Source organism: Myxine glutinosa, chromosome 12 (genome assembly GCF_964187855.1).
Source record: "Myxine glutinosa chromosome 12, kmMyxGlut1.1, whole genome shotgun sequence".
In the NCBI taxonomy this organism is placed as follows: domain Eukaryota; kingdom Metazoa; phylum Chordata; class Myxini; order Myxiniformes; family Myxinidae; genus Myxine; species Myxine glutinosa.
The window spans coordinates 86,764,453-86,786,468 of record NC_136272.1 but is presented as its reverse complement, the minus strand read 5'-3'; the positions used below and the strand labels follow the sequence as shown (position 1 = coordinate 86,786,468).

The window sequence follows — 22,016 nt, the reverse complement described above, 5'->3', positions numbered from 1 at the left end:
AATACCCCTGTTCGATAGTTATATCTTATTCTGTGTTTTAGGGTAAGGCTGTGTCTCCCATTAATAGAAGTACTCCATTGCACCAAGTGAAAGAGATAGATTCCCTTCATTCCCATTCCCAAAACCTCCATTCCCCCTTTTCGTCGTTTGGCAATTACCTCCCCTCCAATAACCGCCATTGACCACGAGGCAGGGTCGGAGAAGAAAGGCGTGTCTCCACCTCGTCATAGAGGGGAGGAGTGAGCCAGCCCCACTCGACCAACCATGAGCCAGGGGTTTGGCTAGAGAGGGCGGAGGAAGAGCGATCGGGGAGGTTCGCAAAGGTTGAGGGGCGGGGCCTATATAACCCACAGCGCGACGCTCCCCAAGCAGTCGAGCTTTGAAGAAGAAAGAGAGGCGCTGAGAGGAGGGAATGAGCAGGCGTGACCGCAGCTAAAATCCGCAGCGCGACGCTCCCAAAAGAGAAGCTGAGACAAGCTTTGAGAGATGAGCTTTTACCGGCAGACAAAAGGGAGCCCATGCCGTTGAGAAGAGAGAGGGTCCAAGAAGCAGAGCTGAGTTGTGTGGTTTTGGTCGTCGGTGGTTGCGTTGTGGTGGTCAGTGGTTGCGTTGGTTGCGTTGAATTGTCGGGGGTGAGGAGTGATTGGACCAAGAGAATATAGAGAACATCCAAGGAGAGGACATCCCCGAAAGCACAAAGCCTGTTGTAATCCTGGAAAAGCAGCGGCGGCCACAGCAGCAACAACACCCAACAGCCGCTTGGGGCCTGGACGGCGGTTTTGAGCAGGGCCGCGAAGGAACGGCGGCTGCTAAACGCGCCGATCGTGCTGCACAATACAGCTCCAAGCCATCCTCTCCTTCCAGCCAATTCCTGTCATCATTCCCCGTGTGAGTCTGTCTTTTGTTTGTTCTGTCCCTGGGTTAATTAAGACTGTAGGTAAGCTAGCGTTGCACTGTGTATCTAATCTCGTCTGTAAATAAACGTGCCTGCTTTCTTTTTGCTTGTGTGTATAATAAATCCAATTACTCTTCTGTCCGTCTTCTCGTCTTATTCCTTTTCCTCTTTGCATTCGGTCGTTTTAGAGTTTTCCAGATTGGGCAGCTGCGGTGCGATACGGCCAAAGTTTGGGGTGAATCGGGTGAGTTGGGGAAGAATCGGGGGAACTGTTAGGTCGCGGTAATACACCACCGCTCGGTCAATATAACATCTTAACCGCGACAGTAACAATATATTTTGTGTTCAATAGGCTCCCAGGAGTGAGAAAATGCCTGAGCCACCCTGGCATACGAGTGCGTATATATTATATATATATATATATATGTATATATATATATGTATGTATATATATATATATGTATATATATTTATATATATGTATGTATGTATGTATGTATGTATATATATGTATATATGTATATGTATGTATGTATATATATATATATATATATATATATATATATATATATATATATATATATATATATATATATATATATATATATATATATATATATATATATATATATATATATATATAGTCGCGCGGAACCTTCGGTTAACACTAGGGACCGCGGATGGACCAGAACGGACTTGAGGCGATGACCAAACACGGATTCGGCTATAAAACGCAGGAGGAAGAAGGGAAATGGGAACTGCGGTAAAAGCGCTTATCTTCAGCGAACCGACGGCAGCTACAGGGAAATTAATCAACTCACGAACGACAAATCAGAATGTACAAAAATAAAGATTGATTCCACGGAACTCGAAACAATGAAACGCGACGGTAATCAAATAAAGGGCGTAAATTGGGATCCCACACACCAGACTCAACAACAGGACACAGGAATGAATTGCGAAAATAATTGTCCGTCGTGTAATTGTGAAATGTGGTGTGAGCTTATCTGTCCTGTTGTCTTGTGTCTCCAAGCTCCGCTGCACACCATGAGGCCCCTCACTCTAGCACCACAGCACCGCGAAGCCCGAGCCAACGCCCACTCCAGGCTCCTCGTCGACCGCCCACGAGGTCCGTGCACCACTCTAAGCTCCAGAAGCGCCGATCGCACACGAGGCCCCAAAGCACCAAAAGCACCGCTCCAAGCACCACGCAGATGGCGAGCCAACGACCACCAGGACCTCTCAATCCCACGAAGAAAAGCGCAGAGAGCACAAGACAGCCAGGGAGGGACGTGCGCAAGAGGCAGCGAAGAACCCAAAAGCTAGAACTCGAGCAAGAGAGTTGGACGTGCAAGAGCCAGAGGGACGTGCTGCGCAAGAGCCAAAATGTCGTTCGGCGCGCCCTGATATAACCTGGGCGGTGATGTCAGCCTTGGCGCGCCACCAACCAGCGCCCTTCACCGAACCTTCCAGCTTCACGCCTCCCGCACTCGTTGGCTGGAGGTTCGCGCCTACTGCACTCACCAATCACAGGCCCGTAGTGTGGTCATAGCTCGTGTCACTATTTTGCTAGGCCTGCCGGAGGTGTAGCTGGCTGCAGCCCATGCGGCGGTGCCTCGAACTGGCCTCTTGCCTGTTCTCTTCCAAAGTCCTTGTCAGGGAAGGGAATTATTTAATGTTGTACTAAGGGCCTGTCTAAGTGTCTACAGGTGTGCATTGCCATAAGGGACAAAGGTTTGATTACCAGGTGTGACACACAGGGGTTTATCTTAATCCCTACACTATCTAACACTCAAACATCCTGGTATGTTCACAAGCAGATATCTTAACCTGACAAACCAGACTACACACAGAACTTATTACAGGTAGATTCCCTATCGCGACAGTCGAAGCATGTTACCTACTCAGATCTACCTGGCTCTAGATATTGCTTTACCCCACCGACATAACTATATATATATATATATATATATATATAAAGCAGTAAAGTTTGTTTGTTTGTCCTCTTATAACTCGAGAACTACTCATCGCAGAGAAAAACCAAAGGCATATTCGGAATCAGTACGTCTCAGAGCAACTACAGCACACCTTAAATTTAAAAAAAAAATTCGGGTTTTAAAATTAGCGTATTAGCGCAGAAGCTCTAGCAGAAGAGGGAGGGAATCGAAGGGAGGGAGCACAGCGCTCCCTCTAGCGCTTCGCAGCGCCAGCTCTTCTGTTAGCGTAATGGCGGAACGCGCTTTGATGGGCGGGGCGTATGGCGTTCATGAAATGGTCGAATGCGGAAGTGCTTGAAGCCGTTGCGAGCGACTCGCACGATCTCTTGTCATGGTCCACAAGATTATCACAGAGACGTGCAGCTTCCAGCATTACGAGATATGATCGAGACCTAACTTTTGAGACCAGTCCCAGCCTTCTAGGCCCCGTGGTTGGTTCAGACGACCCCGACAAAGGACGTGTTGGATTTTATCGCGAGCCGATTCGAGCGCCGACGTGCCGGCGAACAAAACCAGTCATATCTTTTTAACGCGTGGTTCGATTTTTACAAAATAAACTTTTTCTTGAAGGGCTGAACCGTGCGCTCACAACGATACCGAGTTTGACCCTGGGAGAGCCGTTTTGCGCCGGCAAAGGTGCCTTGTTTTCCGTGATGACCATGTCGTGCTGCATAGATTACCATAAATTATAATATATTACCGGCGGCGCGTTCCGTGACGTCACGGCTCACTTAATTGCAATTATCTCTGGGATTCCTTGGCCGAATCGTACCAACTTCTATATATATAAAGCAGTAAAGTATGTTTGTTTGTCCTCTTATAACTCGAGAACTACTCATCGCAGAGAAAAACCAAAGGCATATTCGGAATCAGTACGTCTCAGAGCAACTACAGCACACCTTAAATTTTAAAAAACTTCGGGTTTTAAAATTAGCGCAGAAACGCTAGCAGAAGAGGGAGGGAATCGAAGGGAGGGAGCGCAGCGCTTCCTCTAGCGCTTCGCAGCGCCAGCGCTTCTGTTAGCGCAATTAGCGTATTTCGGAACGTTAATTTTTCAACTTCATTATTCGGAATCAGTACGTCCCAGAGAAACTTCGTAATGTTAATTTTTCAACTTCATCCGATTGACATGGGACCAACGGCATGTGACAGAGAGTGAAACATACATGCTACATTTATTTGATGACAATGAGTTCCGACTTCCGGGTTCGTGCCGCCAACCCTGTTAGGCGCCTCTTGCGGCACACAGGGAATTACCAGTGAACTGGTACTCAATTTGCCGACCTCGGTAGGATGACAGGCTGAGTCAACCCCCCTGGTGTTAAGGGGGAGGAGGAGGGGAGGGGGAAGAGGAGGGGAGGGGGGAAGAGGAGGGGAGGGGAATGGGGGGGAGGGGGGGAGGGGGAAGGGGGGGGAGGTGGAGGGGGGAGGGGCCCTTCTTCTTCCCCCAGCACCCCCACACCCTCCCCTCCCCATGTCGTGTCTTTTGAGGCCTTGTACAGTGTCCAACCTTGAGGCTTTGTTTTTCTCTCAGCGGTCCGTCGTTTGTGCTCCAATAACTTTCGTTCTCCCAATAACTTTCGTTCTCTGCTTTTCCCCAGTCCTTTTCACCCCATAGCCTACTTCGTTGTTTTAAAATATCAACTCAAAAAAACCCCAAAAAACAAAAAAAAACATTTCCTTCTCTGTTCTTATTAGTTGTTCTCATTCGTTTATTCGTTCTTATTTGTTCGTTTCGTTCTTCGGCCACGTGTTTCTCCCCCATTTCCCCCAGATAGTTTTCACTGTTATTAACCTTAAAATGTTTTACACTTTCCCCTCATGTTCTGTATTCCGTCATATATTATAACACCTTTTTCTGCTTCTTCTTCTTTAAAAGGCTGCTTTCGCCTTGCTCACCAAATCTATTCATCCCAAAAAAATATTCCATCTCTTACAGTGCCTCTTTTCTACATTCCCTAAACTCTCCTGCACTCCATCCTCCCTCCAGCGTCCTTAAACGTATTTTTTGACTCGAAGGTCACAAGAAACTTCATTTTGCAATAAATGTTCGTTTCCCATTAATCATCCACTTTTCTAAAATCCAATCTCACCCCTCCCCTCCAAATCTTCCCCATAACCCCCTCCCCTTCCAAATCTTCTCCCCATCACCCCTCCCCTCCTAATCCTCCCCATCATCCATCCCTTTCAATCTCCCCCCTTGCCCCTTCCCTCCTAAACTCCCCCCTCGCCCCTCCCCTTCAAATCTCCCCACCCTCATTTCTTCTCAATTTCCCCCCCTCTCACTCCCCCTCCTCAAAGCGTCTCCTCCCGCTTCTTACCCCCTTCCAACTCTCACCTCCATCTCCCCCCAACCTTCTGCCTCGCTCTTCCCCCTCCTCAAATAACACCTCATTGTGCCTCACCCAATCACCATCAAACCTTTTGTCCGCCCCCATCCTTCCCTTTCTCCTAGCTATTCTGAAATCTCTGACACACCTTCAACAGCTCTCCCTACACCTCTTTCCACCTCTTCACCACATCATACCCTACCCCTCCTCCCCCCTGTTCTGTATCCGATGCTCCCCCTTCCTCTTCATTAACGGTATGGACCTCAAACATCCGGGGCCTTCGTTCAAAACTCAACTGATCTCTCCATACAGGTTGCTTCTGACAAACCAGACGTGATCTGCTTAACAGAAACTTTCTCTCCTTCATGATGTCTCTGATTCCTTAGTATCTCTCCCGGGTTACTCCTCCTCCGGTATGATAGACCTGAGCCTCGTCCTGGAGGTGGGGTTGCTATCTTTATCAAAAACTCTCTTCCTCACCTCGCCCTGCACTGCACTCTCTCCACCTCACCCCCAGGAATACCTCTGGCTACGGCTTCCCCTTCGCTCCCACCTCTTGTTCATAATGTGTGTTGTACCGTCCACGAAAACAGTGATGACTCCATCTACATCTCGCTGTCTGATAATATGGACCTACTTCTATCTACTCATCCCAACTCTCTCTTCCTCATAACGGGTGTCTCAAAATAGATGGAACCCATTAACATGATAATAATTTATTACTCAGACAAGAAGCTCCAAAAAAGATTACATTTCCCTGGAAGCTGATATGATAACAATAAAAAAAAACTGAAGATTTGAGGTCTCTAGCTCAAAGGATACATTTATTAGAGCACATGTTCCAAATGACCACCTTTGCGCCTTAGACACACTTGAAGCCGACGAGCGAAGTTGTCAATCACCCTGACACACTCTTCCTTCCTGATGGCACGAATCTTCTGGGTGATGGCCCACTTTCAGTTCAGAAATGGATTGAGGACGATTCTCATACAGGTGGTCCTTCACAGAACCCCCAGAGATAAAATCTGGGGGGTTCAGATCGGGTGAATGCGGAGACCACTCAGGTTCGCGGTGCCTGCTGATCAGGCCGATCAGGGAATCGGTGGTCCAGCCACTCCATCGTTGATGTTGGCTGCATGTGGAGTTGCCCCATCTTGTTGGAACCATTGCACATCTCGATTCACACCACGACGTCTCCCAAGTCCCCTCCAGAACTTGTTGAGCACCACAATGTAACGCTCCTTTGTGACAGTGACTGCCTCCTCGTCTGCGTCTTCAGAACCAAAACGGTCCGATTATGCCATGTTTTGAGATGGACACCCAGGCCGTGCATTTCACAGAGTGCAAGGGCCTCTGAAGCACCTCGTCTGGGGCTTGTGTGCCCCAGAACACATTGTTCTTGCTATTGACATGCCCCACAGAGCAAAAAGTGTGCTTCGTCGCGTGAACCAAACATCATCAAGAAAGTCAGGATCCTCTTCAGATCTTGTTCTCGAACCACTGGCAGCATCACAACACGTTTTGCCATGTCAGCTGGTGTGAGTTTATGCTTGATCTGGATCTTGTATGCGGTACAGCTGAAGATCCTTGATCAAGATTCTTTGCACTGATGCAGCGTGAAAAGACCCAGCTCTTGGCTACGTCTTCGGATGGACTTTTTCGGGCTCCTTCCGACAGAATGTCTCACCGCATTGCACATTGTCAGGAGATCTTGCAGTCAGCTTCCTGCCAGAACGTGGGTGTTTCTGCCTGTCTTGTTGAGGTTGTTTATTGATCCAGTGGCTTGAAATTTGTGTGCCCAACGATAAATTTGGTTTTTCTGGGGATAGTTGTTGGAAGTTGAACTTCCTGCGAAATTTTGCTTGCAACCGTTTTGAATGATTTCGTCTCCAAATAAGTAGTGACGCAAAATATTTTTTCCTCCTTTATCCAAGGCATTTTGATTGATAAATTTATTAGTTGTTATGGTCTCCTCTCTTCAAATCTGAAAAAAAAGAACAAGAACATTAATATTGGCAGAATTATTAGCAGTGACATGGGTTCCATGTATTTTGAGACACCCTGTATGTGGTGATTTCAATTGTCACCATGCCAGTTGGCTGGGTGTGGGTACCCCTCTCTCACCAGCCATGGCTCCTCAGCAAAGGACTTCAGCGACTCACTGGGATTGACACAATCTGTCAATTTCCCGACCCGGATCTCAGTCAACGGAGCATCTTCTCTTCTGGACTTGGTTATGACTAACTTCCCTGAAAATGTCTGCTGCTCTTCTTCTGCTCCAATCGGCTCATCTGATCATGTTCTTGTTAAAGTGGACATCTCTCTGACCATTCTCAGGGAGCCTGCTCAGCGTCGACGAGTCTGGCATTTCACTCAGGCCAACTGGCACGGTCTTCAAGCAGCCATCAATCATCTGGACTGGTCTCCCATCTCGACCACCTCTGACATCAACTCATCCTGGGAATTCTTCCAAAGTAAATTGCTCTCTCTCATGCACAGATTTATCCCATCTCGTCTTCAGTTGTCATACCCTTCCTCCCGTCCATGGTACACGGAATCTTGTGGTGAGGCTGTTGCCCAGAAACAACTTGCCTTCGTCTCCTGGAAAGCAAATCCAACGGAAGGAAATCTCATTTCCTTTCACAAAGCCCGAAACAAGTGTGTGTCCACCCTCAGGAGAGCCAGGAAACAATATCTTTCCGTTCTCAAGACCGAACTCTCTTATCTGTCTCCCTCTTCCAAATCCTGGTGGCGTCTGGTCAAATCTGTTTCTGGTGTTTGTTCCCCCTCCATCCCCTCCCTTACCTCAAACGGCTACACAGCTGACTCCGCACGTGAAAAAGCTGAATGCCTCAACTCTGTGTTTGCCTCTAAATCTTGTGTCCCAAACTCATCCCTCTCTGTACCCACCGTACCCAGTCGTACCCAGCTGCTCCTGGACTCAGTGTCCTTTCCTCCTGACAAGGTGGAAAAATTTCTGTCAACCCTCGACTCTGATTCTGCAACTGGACCTGACGGCATCAGCCCACGGGTCCTAAAATCCTGTTCTTCCACTCTTTCACTCCCTCTCTCTGTTCTCTTCACCCTCTCTTTTGCTCAAGGTCAACTGCCATCTGCTTGGAAATCAGCCAACATCACCGCTTTGCACAAAAAAGGTGCAAAAACAGATCCTAGCAACGACAGACCAATCGGCCTTCTCCCAATTATCAGCAAAGTCATGGAATCCATCATTGCTTTGGATATGAAATCTTTCCTCTTCTCCAATGGCTTGATCTCTGATCATCAATTTGGTTTCAGACCAGGTCACTCTACACTGGACATGCTGCTTCTGCTGTCTCAACAATGGATGGAGGTCCTCAATGCCAAACAGGAAATTAGAGCTGTCTCCCTCGACATATCACGTGGTATCCATGGAAATCTCCACGCATGGCTGGTGGACTTCCTCTCTAGTCGTAGTCAACGTGTGGCCCTGAATGGGTTTCTCTCATCTCCTCTTCCTGTTCAGGCTGGAGTTCCCCAAGGCAGTGTTCTGGGCCCTGTGCTTTTTCTGGTCTTCATCAATGATCTCTCTGACTCTTGAAAATCCTCTCTATCTCTTTGCTGATGACTCCACTCTCTGCCGCTCCATTCCTCATCCCTCAGATCGGCAGTCTGCAGCCTCCTCACTCTCTGCAGGCCTGGACAAAATCACAGACTGGTCAAACAAGTGGAAACATGTCCTTCAATCCTGACAAATCTCACACTCTTACAATGTCTCTCCGAAAAGACCGACTGGACAACCCTCCCATCTACTTTCTGAATAATCCTCTCCAAGAAGTTCTGTCACTCAAGCTTTTGGGTCTCACTATCTGCCATGATCTTTCCTGGGAAAACCACATTTCCAAGCTGGCCTCCAAAGCCAGTCACCATCTGGGCATCCTCCGTCGTGCGAAGTCCTTCCTTGGCACACCTGATCCCCTCACCACATACAAGGCTTTCATCCGCAGCTCAATGGAGTACTGCTCTCCCCTCTGGGCTGGTGCTCCTGCCTCACACCTAGCTCGTCTTCATGCTGTTGAAACCAAAGCGTTCAGAATCATTGGAATCTCCCGCGATGACGCTATCTCCGAGGGCCTTTCACTTACTCACCGCAGGCAGGTTGGTGGTCTTTCCGTCTTCTACCGACTCCTCTCCGGCCTTGCTCCCCCAGCTCTCTCTGGGCTCTGTCCCCCAAATATTCCTACAGGTCGCACAAGATCTGCCTGCAACCTTCTTATGGTTAAACTGCCAAAATCAAGACTCTCTGCTCACCTTCACTCCTTCATTCCTCTTTTCTCCCACCTCTGGAACAAACTCCCTCACTCTCTTCAATCCCACTCCTCCCTCCAGGTCTTTAAAACGGCTGTTCACCACCATCTCTTATCTTCCCCAATCCAAAACCTTGATCTTTTCTACCCCTGCTAATTTCACCCCAAAGCCACTTTTTTGAGGTGACTTTTGACTTCTTTCCTGGAAGTCCTTGGTGTCCTTGCGTTTTATACCGATCCTGCCTCCCCCCAGCCCCTCTCCCTCCCACACATCTCCCGATGTCCCTGCTCTCAAATGTTGTGTTTGTGTGCTTCCTCCCCTTCTCTCCCCATCTTGTCGACCGCTCCCCTTTTTATATACTTTGTTTGCTTGCTTGTTTCATTTGTTTGTTTGATAAATGTTAGCTCTTTCACGAGCCTCGACTTTGTATTCAAAAAAAAAAAAAAAAAAAAAAAAAAAACAAACAAACATACAAGCTGACTAATACATCTTGCAAAAACTTCGTTTTGGCAAGATAAAAACGGAACCTGATTATAAGTAAAGTGTTTATCACTCAGCTATGCCTGCACCATGTTTATTTTGTGTTTAAAGAGCATGTCTAAAGAATGTACATGCATTTCAGCAAAGTAACTGCAAACCAAAATAACAACTTTGGGAGTTATTTGTATTTTCTCTGTCATTTGTAGGACTGTTGCTCCATTTCACGGCTTCACGATTATGAATCGCCTCAGTATGAATAACCTGATGCAGCCTATCACCAAGGAGCTGGACTTCAAACTGCAGGAGCCTTTTCTGCTATACCGAATTGCTGACCATGACGGTGTGTTTCATCCTGACAACTTCTGCACTCTTCTCGTGGTGAAAATATATTGTGATTCACATTGTGAAACTTCTTGTGTAAAGCAAGTGTAATAATCTTTGTTCAGTTTTTACTATCTATCTATAATTCCAGTAATCTCTGTGTGTATGTTTGTATGTTTGTATGTTTGTATGTTTGTATGTCTGTATGTCTGTGACCGCTGTTTCTCGACAACCATGGGTCCGATATACTTGAAACTTGCCAGGTATATTGCTGGGGACCCGAGGATGTGCCTTTTCAAGGTTTCATATTAATCGGAGAAGTAGTTACCGAGCTATGTCCAAAAAACGATTCAACCAATCAGAGAGCAGCGAGCTATCACGTGTGCCGAACGTGGCGAACAGACTCTGCCTCGGACGGCACATTTGAGAGCGTATTCATTTATTTCACGTTGGAAAACTATGTTGCCGTTAAACTATGTTTTAAAACTAATTAAAACTAATTTGCGATTCATCGTAACTGCGATTTGCGACCTTCCGGACAGTGAAGACTGCACTTCCGGCAGCCAATCACAGAACGCGTTGTTGCGTAGGCGTGGCCGATGTGAGAGCGAGCCGAGCCGAGCGCGTGCGCCATTACGGTTCGTAATTCGATTTCTTCCGGAGAAAATAATAATTTCTCAATTTCTTATGCGCATTATTTCTCCCAATTCAGTCAGAGCGAAGGGCGGAAGCGAAGAGCGTTGTTTTTTTTGTTTACGGGCATACGGGCGTACGGGCGGGGTAGAGCGTACGGGTAGCGTTTTTTGTTTTTTTTGGCAAGGAACGGGCACCCACGTACGGGCATGCCCTAGTTGTGTATAATGTAACTAACCTGAGGTTTTCCTGGCAACACCAAGCAAAAAAATATTAGTTAGATGTACATTTATAAAATGATTCTCATTGGTGAGAAAGTCCAGGAAAAGTACATCAGTGATAAACACCCCACCTCTAATGCAGGCAAGGTTGTTTTGGGGCCCAAAAATGCCTGTGAGCAAACATCGGACCAATCAGGACACGGGTGTTGGAGGTCATTTGGTCATTTGGTGTTGGAGGCTGACCCTTCAACCTTTGGAGCTGTGTGGACATAGTTGGAATAAACAGTGTATCTTGGGCAATTTGAAATACGACTTTTGGAAGTATTGCACTAACTTAAAAAGTTGGCCTTTTCTGTGACCTCTAAGTTGTCAGGTGATTTCTGGGGAGCTACTTCATGAAAACAAACAAACTGTCGCTGTGTCTTTGCTCAGTTAAAATCTGTTGAGAACACTTTGTGTATCTATTAATCATCTGTGTTAAAAGAAAATTAACATGTGAAGTCAAGTACAGTACTGTACTCACTGACAATGGTTGTAGATTGTACTTGTGGATGTGGAGTGTCAGGGAAAATATTGGGAGAGTGGGCTATTGTGAAGAAAAGGAGGAGGAGGAGGATGATTGAGCAGAATCGACCTCCCCTAATGCCTCTACGTCATGATGTGTATCAGAAATTCACTTCAAAATAAAACAGCATAGATTCACCAGGTGGATGCTGAATAAAGACTAAGGCTTAGCAGGAATTCACTTCAAAATAAAAGCGAGCTGACAGGAATGTGTGGCGTTATCTGGAAACGTCGTTACAGTTCGAAAAGTGTTCCCCTATTGGTTAGCAACGTTATAGCGAAACAATGCGTTAGAAGCGACAATGTAGGGGAACTTGCTGTATGGTTTGTTTCGGAAAGCACTGTCCCAGTATTAAACTGCATTTTTGCACAAGAAGAAACATGCAAGCGAAAAATTAGAAAAGTGTACCTTGAACCACTTAAATGGTCACCCATCATCCATCCTATCAATAATATGGACACTGCACAAAAATGATCATATGCTATGGCCTAGATGCAGCTTCAGCAAACGTCATGTATAAACTTGCGTTTCAGATGGTCATATTATTTATTGCATTTCTGGGTTCGAATCCCGGTCGATCGCTGAATTAACGCCAGGGGGGTTGACTCAGCCTGTCATCCTTCCGAGGTCGGCTAATTGAGTACCAGTTCACTGGTAATTCCCTGCTTGTCGTAAATGGTGACAAAAAGGGTTGGCGGCAGGAAGGGCATCCGGCCGTAGAACATTGCTTCAAACAGGGGACCAAAAAAACAACAACAACCACGGTCCCCGAAAAGGCCAACCCCTGCTTTGCGGGGAAAAATGTCCTCTAAAGGTGGTTTTTATAATGTGTTTGTGGTGTTATGATTTCATAATGTGAAGCTTCGGGAACTGAGTGGCGTGCTGACCAGGAGGGGAGTGTCGTTGAAGCTGAAGGGAAAGGTGTATGCTGCATGTGTGAGAAGTGTTGTGATTTATGGTAGCGAGACATGGGTAATGAATGTAGAGCAGCAACGAAGGCTGGAAAGGGTGGAAATGCGAATGGTTCGGTGGATGTGCGGAGTATCGTTGAGAGAGAGGAAGACACATGATGAATTGCGAAAGATGATGGGAATAGAGCCTGTGATGGATGCTGTGAAGAGAAACAGGTTGATATGGTTTGGTCATGTGTTGAGGAAGGATGAAAGTGACTGGTTGAGAAGAGTGATGGAAATGAATGCAGAAGGAAGTAGAGGACGGGGAAGACCGAGAAAGACTTGGCTTAAGGTGGTGGAAGAATAAATGCAGGCAAGGGGTTAACAAGGAGAGATGCAGAAAATAGGGAAAAATGGAGAAGATTGTCATGGCGACCGCAAGGCTAACCCCCGCTCTAGCAGGGAAAATGGCCTTAAAATGCCTGTTGTTGTTGTAATGTGTTTGTGGAAGTTGGATACATGCTGCTGGGCTTCTCATTCCATCTCTCGCGATGCTTAGACGTACCAACAACAGGGTTAAGGGACAAAATAGAGAGACTTGGAGAAATAAGGGATGTGGGGAAGAGTGAGAGGAAGGGGAGGATGCAGTAGGTGAACAAGATGGATACAGTTGTAAACTCGCAATCACAGAAGTGGAAGGAAAAACTGGAAACGCGGAAAGAGATTGGCTTGGGGAGGGTTAACGTGCTTAGAAAAGATCATGCTGGTGTTTGGGGTCTAAAACACCTTCCCTGCAAAATCAGAGGTGGTGTGGTATCAGATTGTCCTTTACTGGTCTGCTTGTCTTCGACTGCACCTGCTGTTCAAAAGAAAGCTTCTTCATGTTTGTGTACAATAAATTGTATTCGAGATGGCTATAAGTGGTGGTTTTGATGCTACTGTTTTTTTTTTTGTTTGTTTGTTTTGGTCGAAATATGAATTGCTGAATTTGTGCTTTTCTGATTTGTATACTTGATCCTTTCAGTTTCAATCCACAGCATCTGGTTCTACGATAAGAAGGAGTTTTTGCGAGTTTCTGGCCTGATGGCAGAGTAAGTGGATATATTTATATTACCAGCATCAAAATATTTTGGTTTCAAGTAATACTGTTTTCTTTACAATGGAATTCCCTTCTTCATGTGGGGTATTGTCGGCCGGTATTTATAAGCAGACAAGTTAAAACAATGGATTTTATTGGAAAGCGGACAAGTTTTTGTTTACTGCCATAGGAATTCTGTACAGCTGACTTGTCAAGTGTTTGTCATCAGAATGAAAGATGGACGTGAGGCCTCTTTTGTTGTGACGAAGGGTAAACGCTCGATGTTGGGCACACCACATCTCGCACAGTGATAAACACACTCCTATTGGCTTCCAAAAGATTAGCTCAAATATATTTTGGTCATCTCCTCTCGATTCTCAAAGAGATGCGAACTTATAAAGTGGGCCGTGATGTCTGGACGTCTATCTGTTCGTTACCTTTTTGCTATTTCTGCTACTCCTCCTTTATCACCCGGCTGATTGTTCTGAAATTTGACACATGAATACAAGACAGTACCCTGCAAAATCGCTTAGGCTTCAAAAGAAAAGTGAGGGGAGGGGGTGTTAAATGGGGGGGGGGGGGTGGGGGGGAAGTGAAGGGGGTGGGGGATTATTTCCTAACTGATTGCTCTGATACTTGATACAGCCCTTCTACTTGATGGCCTGCACAATCACTCGGACTTCGATTTTTCAATTTCGGTTCCTGGGGGGTTTCTGGGGAAGGGGGGTGGGAAGTTGCCCCCTGAAGCTTCAGATCCCTACTCAGCCCTTATTTACCAACTGATTGCTCTCCCTTCTGCGCTGCTCTTCAATTCTTCTGCCCAACTCTTCTCTTCTCTTCAACTCTTCTACTTCAACTTCTTCTCAACTCTTCAACAGCTCTTCTGCCCTTTCCAGAAAGGAGGTCTGTGGGATCGCTTGGTCTTAAATTTTCTGATTTCGTATTTTTCAAATTAGGATCATGGTGCTCCCAGGGTGGTTACTCCCTGAAACTTGGGATCCCGACTTGTCCCTTATTTATCAACCTATTGCTCTGAAACCCAATATAGCCCTTCTACTCGATGGTCCGCAGGATTTCGCGATCTTAGATTTTTCGATTTCATATCGGGGGGGCTTCCCAAGGGATCAGGGGGCCTCCTCGGGGTGGTTGAGTCTCCCAAAATCATCAGTAGTCTGAACTACAATTTAAGAGACTAGTGAGATACCCGTGCTATGCACTGGTGGGAGGCCAGATGCAAACGGGCAATGCAGATATGGCGAATGCTAAAGCATGAAACCAATACATTCCACATTCCTGTAGCACCCTCAGTCGCACGTCACACATGGACAGCAAGTTCGTGAAGGACTTCCATGAAAAACGTACCAGTTCGCAAACAAACAGGTACGTTCACGTATAGAAACATCGATCGTGGGTCCGTGGCGAATCTGCATATGGCGATCCGTGAAGTTCACGTTTAGAAAGTAGAAACCATCACGGCATGTCATCATTTACTTGAACTCGATATCTTTTTTCATTCCAAACAACATAACTCCAATCACAAATTAATCACAAAATAAACTTTTAACAACATTGTTAATGTTTCCTTCATTGTAAAAACTACCAAGTCAACAGTTAAAAGGATTTTGAGCCGATAGGTGTTACAGCCTTGGCAAGATCGATGGAGACAGCGATCTGTTAGCGTATACACCACCCAAATAGCTATGTGGAAATCTCTCATGTAGCGATTAAACTCACGTCGTTTGAACTTTGGCCGAGGTCATTATTTACTTTTAATGATGTTTATATACGAATCAAAAATAAGATAATTGGTTTTGGGTCGTCCTTTCCGCATATCTTGTGGGATTGTGAGTTGGAGAGACGACCATGATGGCGGGGAGGGGGTTGGCATTCTCTCAAGCAGGGATTCAACCCATGTCCTTATAAAAGGTCTTTGTCTGAGGTCACTGAGTCCGATCGGTGCAGCCGTTTGTGCGGCACCCGGGAAAATAACGTTATGCGGGAGTCCAAACCTGAAAATGCTGGAGGCCAAAGCTGAAATTGGAAAAACAATATACCCTATTTTGCTCCAGGAGATCCCAGGATTACCCACCCAAAATATTGTTGCGATCGGTTCGGCCGTTTTTGCCGTACCTTCGGACAGACAGACAGACAGACAGACAGACGGACGGACATTTGGTGAATTATAGTAAAATGACCATTAGCCCACGCTGGGTTATTTATTTTTATATTGCTGGGTTACTCTTCAACAACCATTGTTGATGTACAATTTTTTTTCCTTTTGAAATATAAAGTTTTCCAATGTCTTGATTGCAGTATTCTAAAATTTCTAAAATCAGGATTTGCATATATGGTCACTGCATTCAACCACCAAGTACTTTTGAGGTCAACATCGGCTAAAAGGTCAACGTAGGCCGTATTTCTAAAATGCTCAAATTTCCATCCGATGGGCTTGAAATTTTAAGAGGATTTGCATATCTGGTCACTGAATTCAACCACCAAGTAATTTTGAGGTCAACATAGGCCAAAAGGTCAACATAGGCCAAATTTCTAAAATCCTCAATTTTCATCCAATTAACTTAACTGAAGAGGATTTGCATATCTGGTCACTGAATTAAACCACCAAGTAATTTTGAGGATTTCATAGGCCAACAACTTATTTTAGGGAATTTGAAAGTATCGTGCTATGCACGACATATTTCTTGTTTTATTTATTCGCTGGTTTACTGAGCTGCAGAATGATTTATAAATAAACTAAACACTGACAGATTACATAGGCAAACAATGCAATAGATTATAGTAATAGGGGAGGAATGGTGGTGGAGAGGAACAAGTTCAATTGCTTTTGAATGTTTAATCCACTTCAATGCAACAGGAGACTTCATAAAGTGAATTTATGTTTATTTTTCATCTTTATTTCAATTGTGATGCGTTTTTTTTTTGTTTTGTTTTTTTGCTGCCGCTCACCTTCCTCTATATTTTCTCAAAACCCAGGAACCCACCCTCTTATTCCCATAGGATATTGGTTTAAACTATCAGGGTTTTTATTATCATGGTATTTTCCTGGAACGTAACGCCCACAATATTTAAGGGCTTACTTACTGTACTTGCACACTAGTCTACCTTAAACTCCGATGAAAAGCAAAAGTTCTCGGGAGCAGTAACCGAAGTAATATCTGTAGAAAAGGGAAAGTGTAATTCAAGTGTAAAGGGAAGTAAACCAAATGTGGGGTGTAATTCGAGGGGGTCGAATTTTGAAGTCAGTTTGGGAGAGTTGATAAGTCGGATTACTTTTGATTCAATTCTGTCCAGCAAGTCTGTGGCAATAGAATCTCGACAGATGTGAGAGCAGTACTCCATACAAGGACGAATCAATTCTTCATACAGTTGAAGCAAGTGTTCAAAGGAGAAGAATCTTCGACATCTGAACAAGACTCCGAGTTTCTTTGTGGCAGACAGCCATCTGTGTAATGTGTGGATTCCAGGATAAATTTAATGTTGGGATAATGCCTAGTAGGTTTATTGAATCACATGGTGATGGAGCTTTCAAAGGAGATTGGAGAGTTGAGAGGACTTTTAGAGAGAGAGATGGGTAAAAATTGAGTTTTAGAAGCATTAAACTTAAACTGATTATATATTTGCCCTACTAAGAAATCTTGTCCAAATCCGAATTTAAAGAGGTGATCAAACAAGGTTTAGATCGAGTGAGGTAAGATGGGGGCAGAGGGGAAAAACATGGAGGAATGTAATGTTGAGTCATCAGCATACGAATGCATTTGGTTATTTGTCAAAGAAAGAAGGTCATTAATGAAAATAAAGAAGAGTGTTGGAGACAGGACGAAACCTTGAGGGACACCGCTGTTGATAGGGAAGGAGGGAGATGTTTAACCATCAACAATTATCGAGATAGAGCTGTCAGAGAGAAAGCTCTATGAGAGAGCAGAGTGAAGGCGGAAAGCTGAAAGAAGGAAGCTTGGATATCAGACCCTGATTCCAAACCCTGTCGAAGGCTTTTGATATATCAAGGCCTACACCAAAGGATTCCCCAAAGTCTTTCAGAGAAGAAGCCCAGACATTCGTAATGTAAAAAAGGATATCACCAGTAGATCTTGTCTTGTGAAAACCATATTGATGGTCAGATAGAAGACTGAGGATCAAGATGCTTGAGGAAATGGGAATTGAGAAGACATTCAAATACTTTGGAAATAGTAGAATTCAGAGCAATGGGACAGTAGTTGGAAGGATTTGTATGATCACTCCCAAATAAGACATACATTACCTCATTTCCCATGCAAAAGTTGTAATCAAAATGTACCTTTATTTTATGACAGTAGACGTGTTCAATCCTCAAATGTACACCTGAAGCCTGAAGCTTAAGGCCTATACAGAACGAACAAAACTGTTTTTTTTCCTCATGAAATGGTGGTAAGAATTGTGGGTGGAGACATGCCAGCAAAGATCCACCATGAACCACTAAGCTCCACTATGGACAGAGACAAACAGACAGAGTGATTGGCAGAGTATATATACACCCTAACCCCCTTTTTTAGGCAGTAGGTTGCAGACAGCAACCACCCAGGGTAGTGCGAGCATTCTGACTTGTGAGCGTTAAAGTTGTTTCCGGAACGATCTTGCACTCTCCGTGTCAGGATTGCTGGTCTCAAACTGTAGCTATCGGGCTAGCTTCAATCTTTCTCGCAAACAAGCACCATACACTTTTCATCATACACTTTTCTTCTCTTTTATTTAAGACCTGGCCTCGATAAGGGCTACATCGTCTGTGTCTGGAGCCTTCAACATAGAAAATAAATAAATGATTAAAAAAAAAAAAGTGTATATATATATATATATATATATATATATATATATATATATATATATATATATGTATATATATATATATATATATATATATATATATATATATATATATATATATATATATATATATATATATATAAAAATATATATATATACATATATATATATATATATATATATATATATATATATATATATATATATATATATATATATATACATATACATATATATACACGTAGTGTGTTCAAAAAGTATCCGACTTTTATTTTTCGTGCGTAAAAAAAAAGAATCGAGGGAGGCGTTGATTGGTGCACGTATGTAGGCGATCCTAATGCGCACGCGTGAATTTTTTCCCACCTGCAGAAGCTGTCATTCGACGGCAGACTGCCGATGAGTGAGGACATGTAAGCGAGCGCCGTCGGATTTTCGTTTTTGACAAAATGACGGAAAAACTTGAACAACGCTACTGCATCAAATTTTGTGTTTTTTGGCTTCGGGGATGTTGGATGCTTCCATTGTGATGACTGCAACTTGGTTTCTGGGTCGTACCCATAAACCCAGGACTCATCGCCAGTGATCACTGTGTTGAGGAAGCTGGGATCGCTGTTCAAGTTTTTCCGTCATTTTGTTAAAAACGAAAATCCGACGGCGCTCGCTTGCATGTCCTCACTCATCGGCGGTCTGCCGTCGAATGACAGCTTCTGCAGGTGGGAAAAAATTCACGCGTGCACATTAGGATCGCCTACATACGTGCACCAATCAACGCCTCCCTAGCTTCTTCTTTTTTTTACGCACGAAAAAGAAAGGTCGGATACTTTTTGAACACAGTTATATATATATATATATATATATGTATGTATATATATATATATATATATATATATATATATATATATATATATATATATATATATATATATATATATACATACACACACACACACACACACACACACACACACACACACACACACACACACACACACAGTCACGTGAAAAAGTAAGTACACCCCATGTAAAGTTTTGACTTTTTCAACATATTTCAACATACAGCTATTTGATCTTCATTTCAACAATATTGACAGATTAAGGTGATATAATATAACAAATATCATGAAACATTTACATTTTGTAGTCCATTGTATAATTTAAATAAACATCAATGCAAATTTCGCATGTGGAAAAAGTAAGTACACCCTTCGCTCTAATAGGTGGTATTGCCCCCGTTGGCAGAAACAACCTCAAGTAGGCGTTTCTTATAACTGTCTACCAGTCTCTGACATCGACTGGGAGAAATTTTTGCCCACTCCTCCATGAAGAATTCTTTCAGCTGTGCGATGTTTGAGGGGTTTCTTGCATGCACAGCTCGTTTCAAATCCCCCCACAACATCTCGATGGGATTTAGATCCGGGCTTTGACTTGGCCATTCCAGAACCCTCCATTTCTTTATTTTCAGCCATTCCTTGGTGGATTTACTGGTATGTTTAGGGTCATTGTCATGTTGCAAGGTCCACCTTCGGTTAAGCTTCAACTTTCTGACAGATGGCCTCACATTATCCTCAAGCACCCTCTGGTACAATCCTTTGTTTTCACTGACGTCACAGTTACCCATCTCGCATTGCGCGGCGGCCATTTTGATACCCAAGCTAATCTGTCCGTGTGCGCTGATATTGATTTGTTGCGTTGGTTTATGGTGAATGCGGATCGCAAAAAGTCTGTTTTATAAAGTAATTTTGTTTGTTTTGTCACGTTCATGTGGAGTGTGGTGCAATCCTGTTTATATTAGGTATTGTTGCCCAACAAACACAGAACATTCGGTTTAAGTTTGCCGTGGACCAGTGAACTGGTGAACACCTGGGCAGTGGGTCAACCTGCAACCAACTACCTGTAGAACAGACTTGGAGTGTACGTAAGGATACGGTAGATCCAGGCTTGAGTATGGCTCGCAGTGCGAGTGCCAACCTTGGCTACCAAGAGTCGCTCCCCCCGGACGTTCTTGTTCGTTACAAAGAGAAGATTTCTGTCATTGGGTGTGACCCTTATGGTCTATCAAATGATCAATTTGAGAAGAATGTGAGCAAGTGGCCTCAGGTGACCCACATCGACGTGATCAACTACCTGTTGTTCAGCAAATCAGCCTATACCAAAGATGAGTTGAAGAAGTATAAATCCCTCGAGGCACACAGGTTGTACCAAGATGGATGGGTGCGACAAATCCTACACAAAGAACTGAATGACGTCCACTTGATTCGATCCAAGGTATTAATATATTAAACAAACATGTATTTTTTAAAGCTGCTTGTGTTAATGTTATGGACCTGATTGATTAAGTGCCCTCCATTTGTTCAAAAACCACTGCAGTTTTAAGCTGTGCATGCATGTGTGCATACTTTGTAGACGTGACGCACAGTGCGAAGTGAGTGCCGCCATGTGTGCTTTGTGCGTATGGCCATAAGTCATCACCTATATATTTGTATGGTTATACAATGAAACATGTTCTTACTTACTGTTAACAAAATGCTCGGAGCAGACAGGTGTGCGATCCCACTGTGATTCTGTTTGGATGTCACTGCGATTGATGGCAGCCTTCCACAAACGCCGCCTCTCTTCACTTAAATTTCTTGTTTCCTCACACTGATTCAGTAGAAGTTTGGGCGTTTTGTAAATCTTAACTCCTGGCCTAACGCCTGGCCTGTTTGAACAACGAAATACGCCGCAAATTGGCATGACTGGTCGTGAACAAAAACGATTTAATGTGAATCCGCTGACGACGTTGTTCGAGAGGGTATCAAAATGGCCGAGGTGTCCCAGGGTGCCCTGCGCGCGTGCTCCGATGACGTCACAAGAAAACAAAGAATTAAGAATTCATTGTGGATTCTATGATGGTGAGCTGCCCAGGCCCTGATGCAGCAAAGCTGCCCCAAACCATAATGTTTCCACCACCATGCTTTACAGTTGGTATCACGTTCTTGTTGTCAAATGCTGTCTTTGGTTTTCGCCAAACATGTCTTCTGGTACTGTGGCCAAATAGCTGTACCTTCGACTCATCTGTCCAGAGAATATTGTTCCAGAAGTGCTGGTCTTTGCCTCGGCGTTCATTGGCAAACTTTAGTCTTGCCCTGATGTTCTTTCTGGACAGCAAAGGTTTCCTCCAAGCACACCTCCCATGTAGATCAAATTTGTGCAGCCTCTTTCTAAAGGTAGACTCGTGCACTTTGACATCAACAGTGGCAAGAGCTACCTGTAGGTTCCGTGATGACATTCTGGGGTTCTTCGAGACTTCTTTCAGCATCTTGTGGTCTGCTCTCGGGCTGAACTTGCTGGGGCGGCCTGGCCTGAACAAGTTGGCAGTTGTTTGGAATCTTCTCCACTTGTAGATGAACTTCCGGACAGTCGAATGATTGATTTCAAATTGTTTGGAGATCTTTTTAAATCCCTTCCCAGACTCGTAGGCATCTATAACCTTCTTTCTGAAGGACTCGGAGAGCTCTTTTG

At 44.5% G+C, this 22,016-nt stretch overlaps 1 protein-coding gene across 4 annotated transcripts in view; it reads left to right on the top strand.

The window, feature by feature from the left end:
* The window catches only part of LOC137437582 (mRNA-decapping enzyme 1B), a 226,631-nt gene that overhangs the window by 117,609 nt on the left and 87,006 nt on the right, over positions 1-22,016 (top strand). For all 4 annotated transcript variants that reach the window (XM_078766066.1, XM_068132031.2, XM_068132032.2 and 1 more), the window contains 2 exons: positions 10,196-10,329; positions 13,647-13,713. In XM_078766066.1, coding sequence (XP_078622192.1) covers positions 10,196-10,329; positions 13,647-13,713 — 201 coding nt within the window. The remainder of the gene's footprint in view (positions 1-10,195; positions 10,330-13,646; positions 13,714-22,016) is intronic.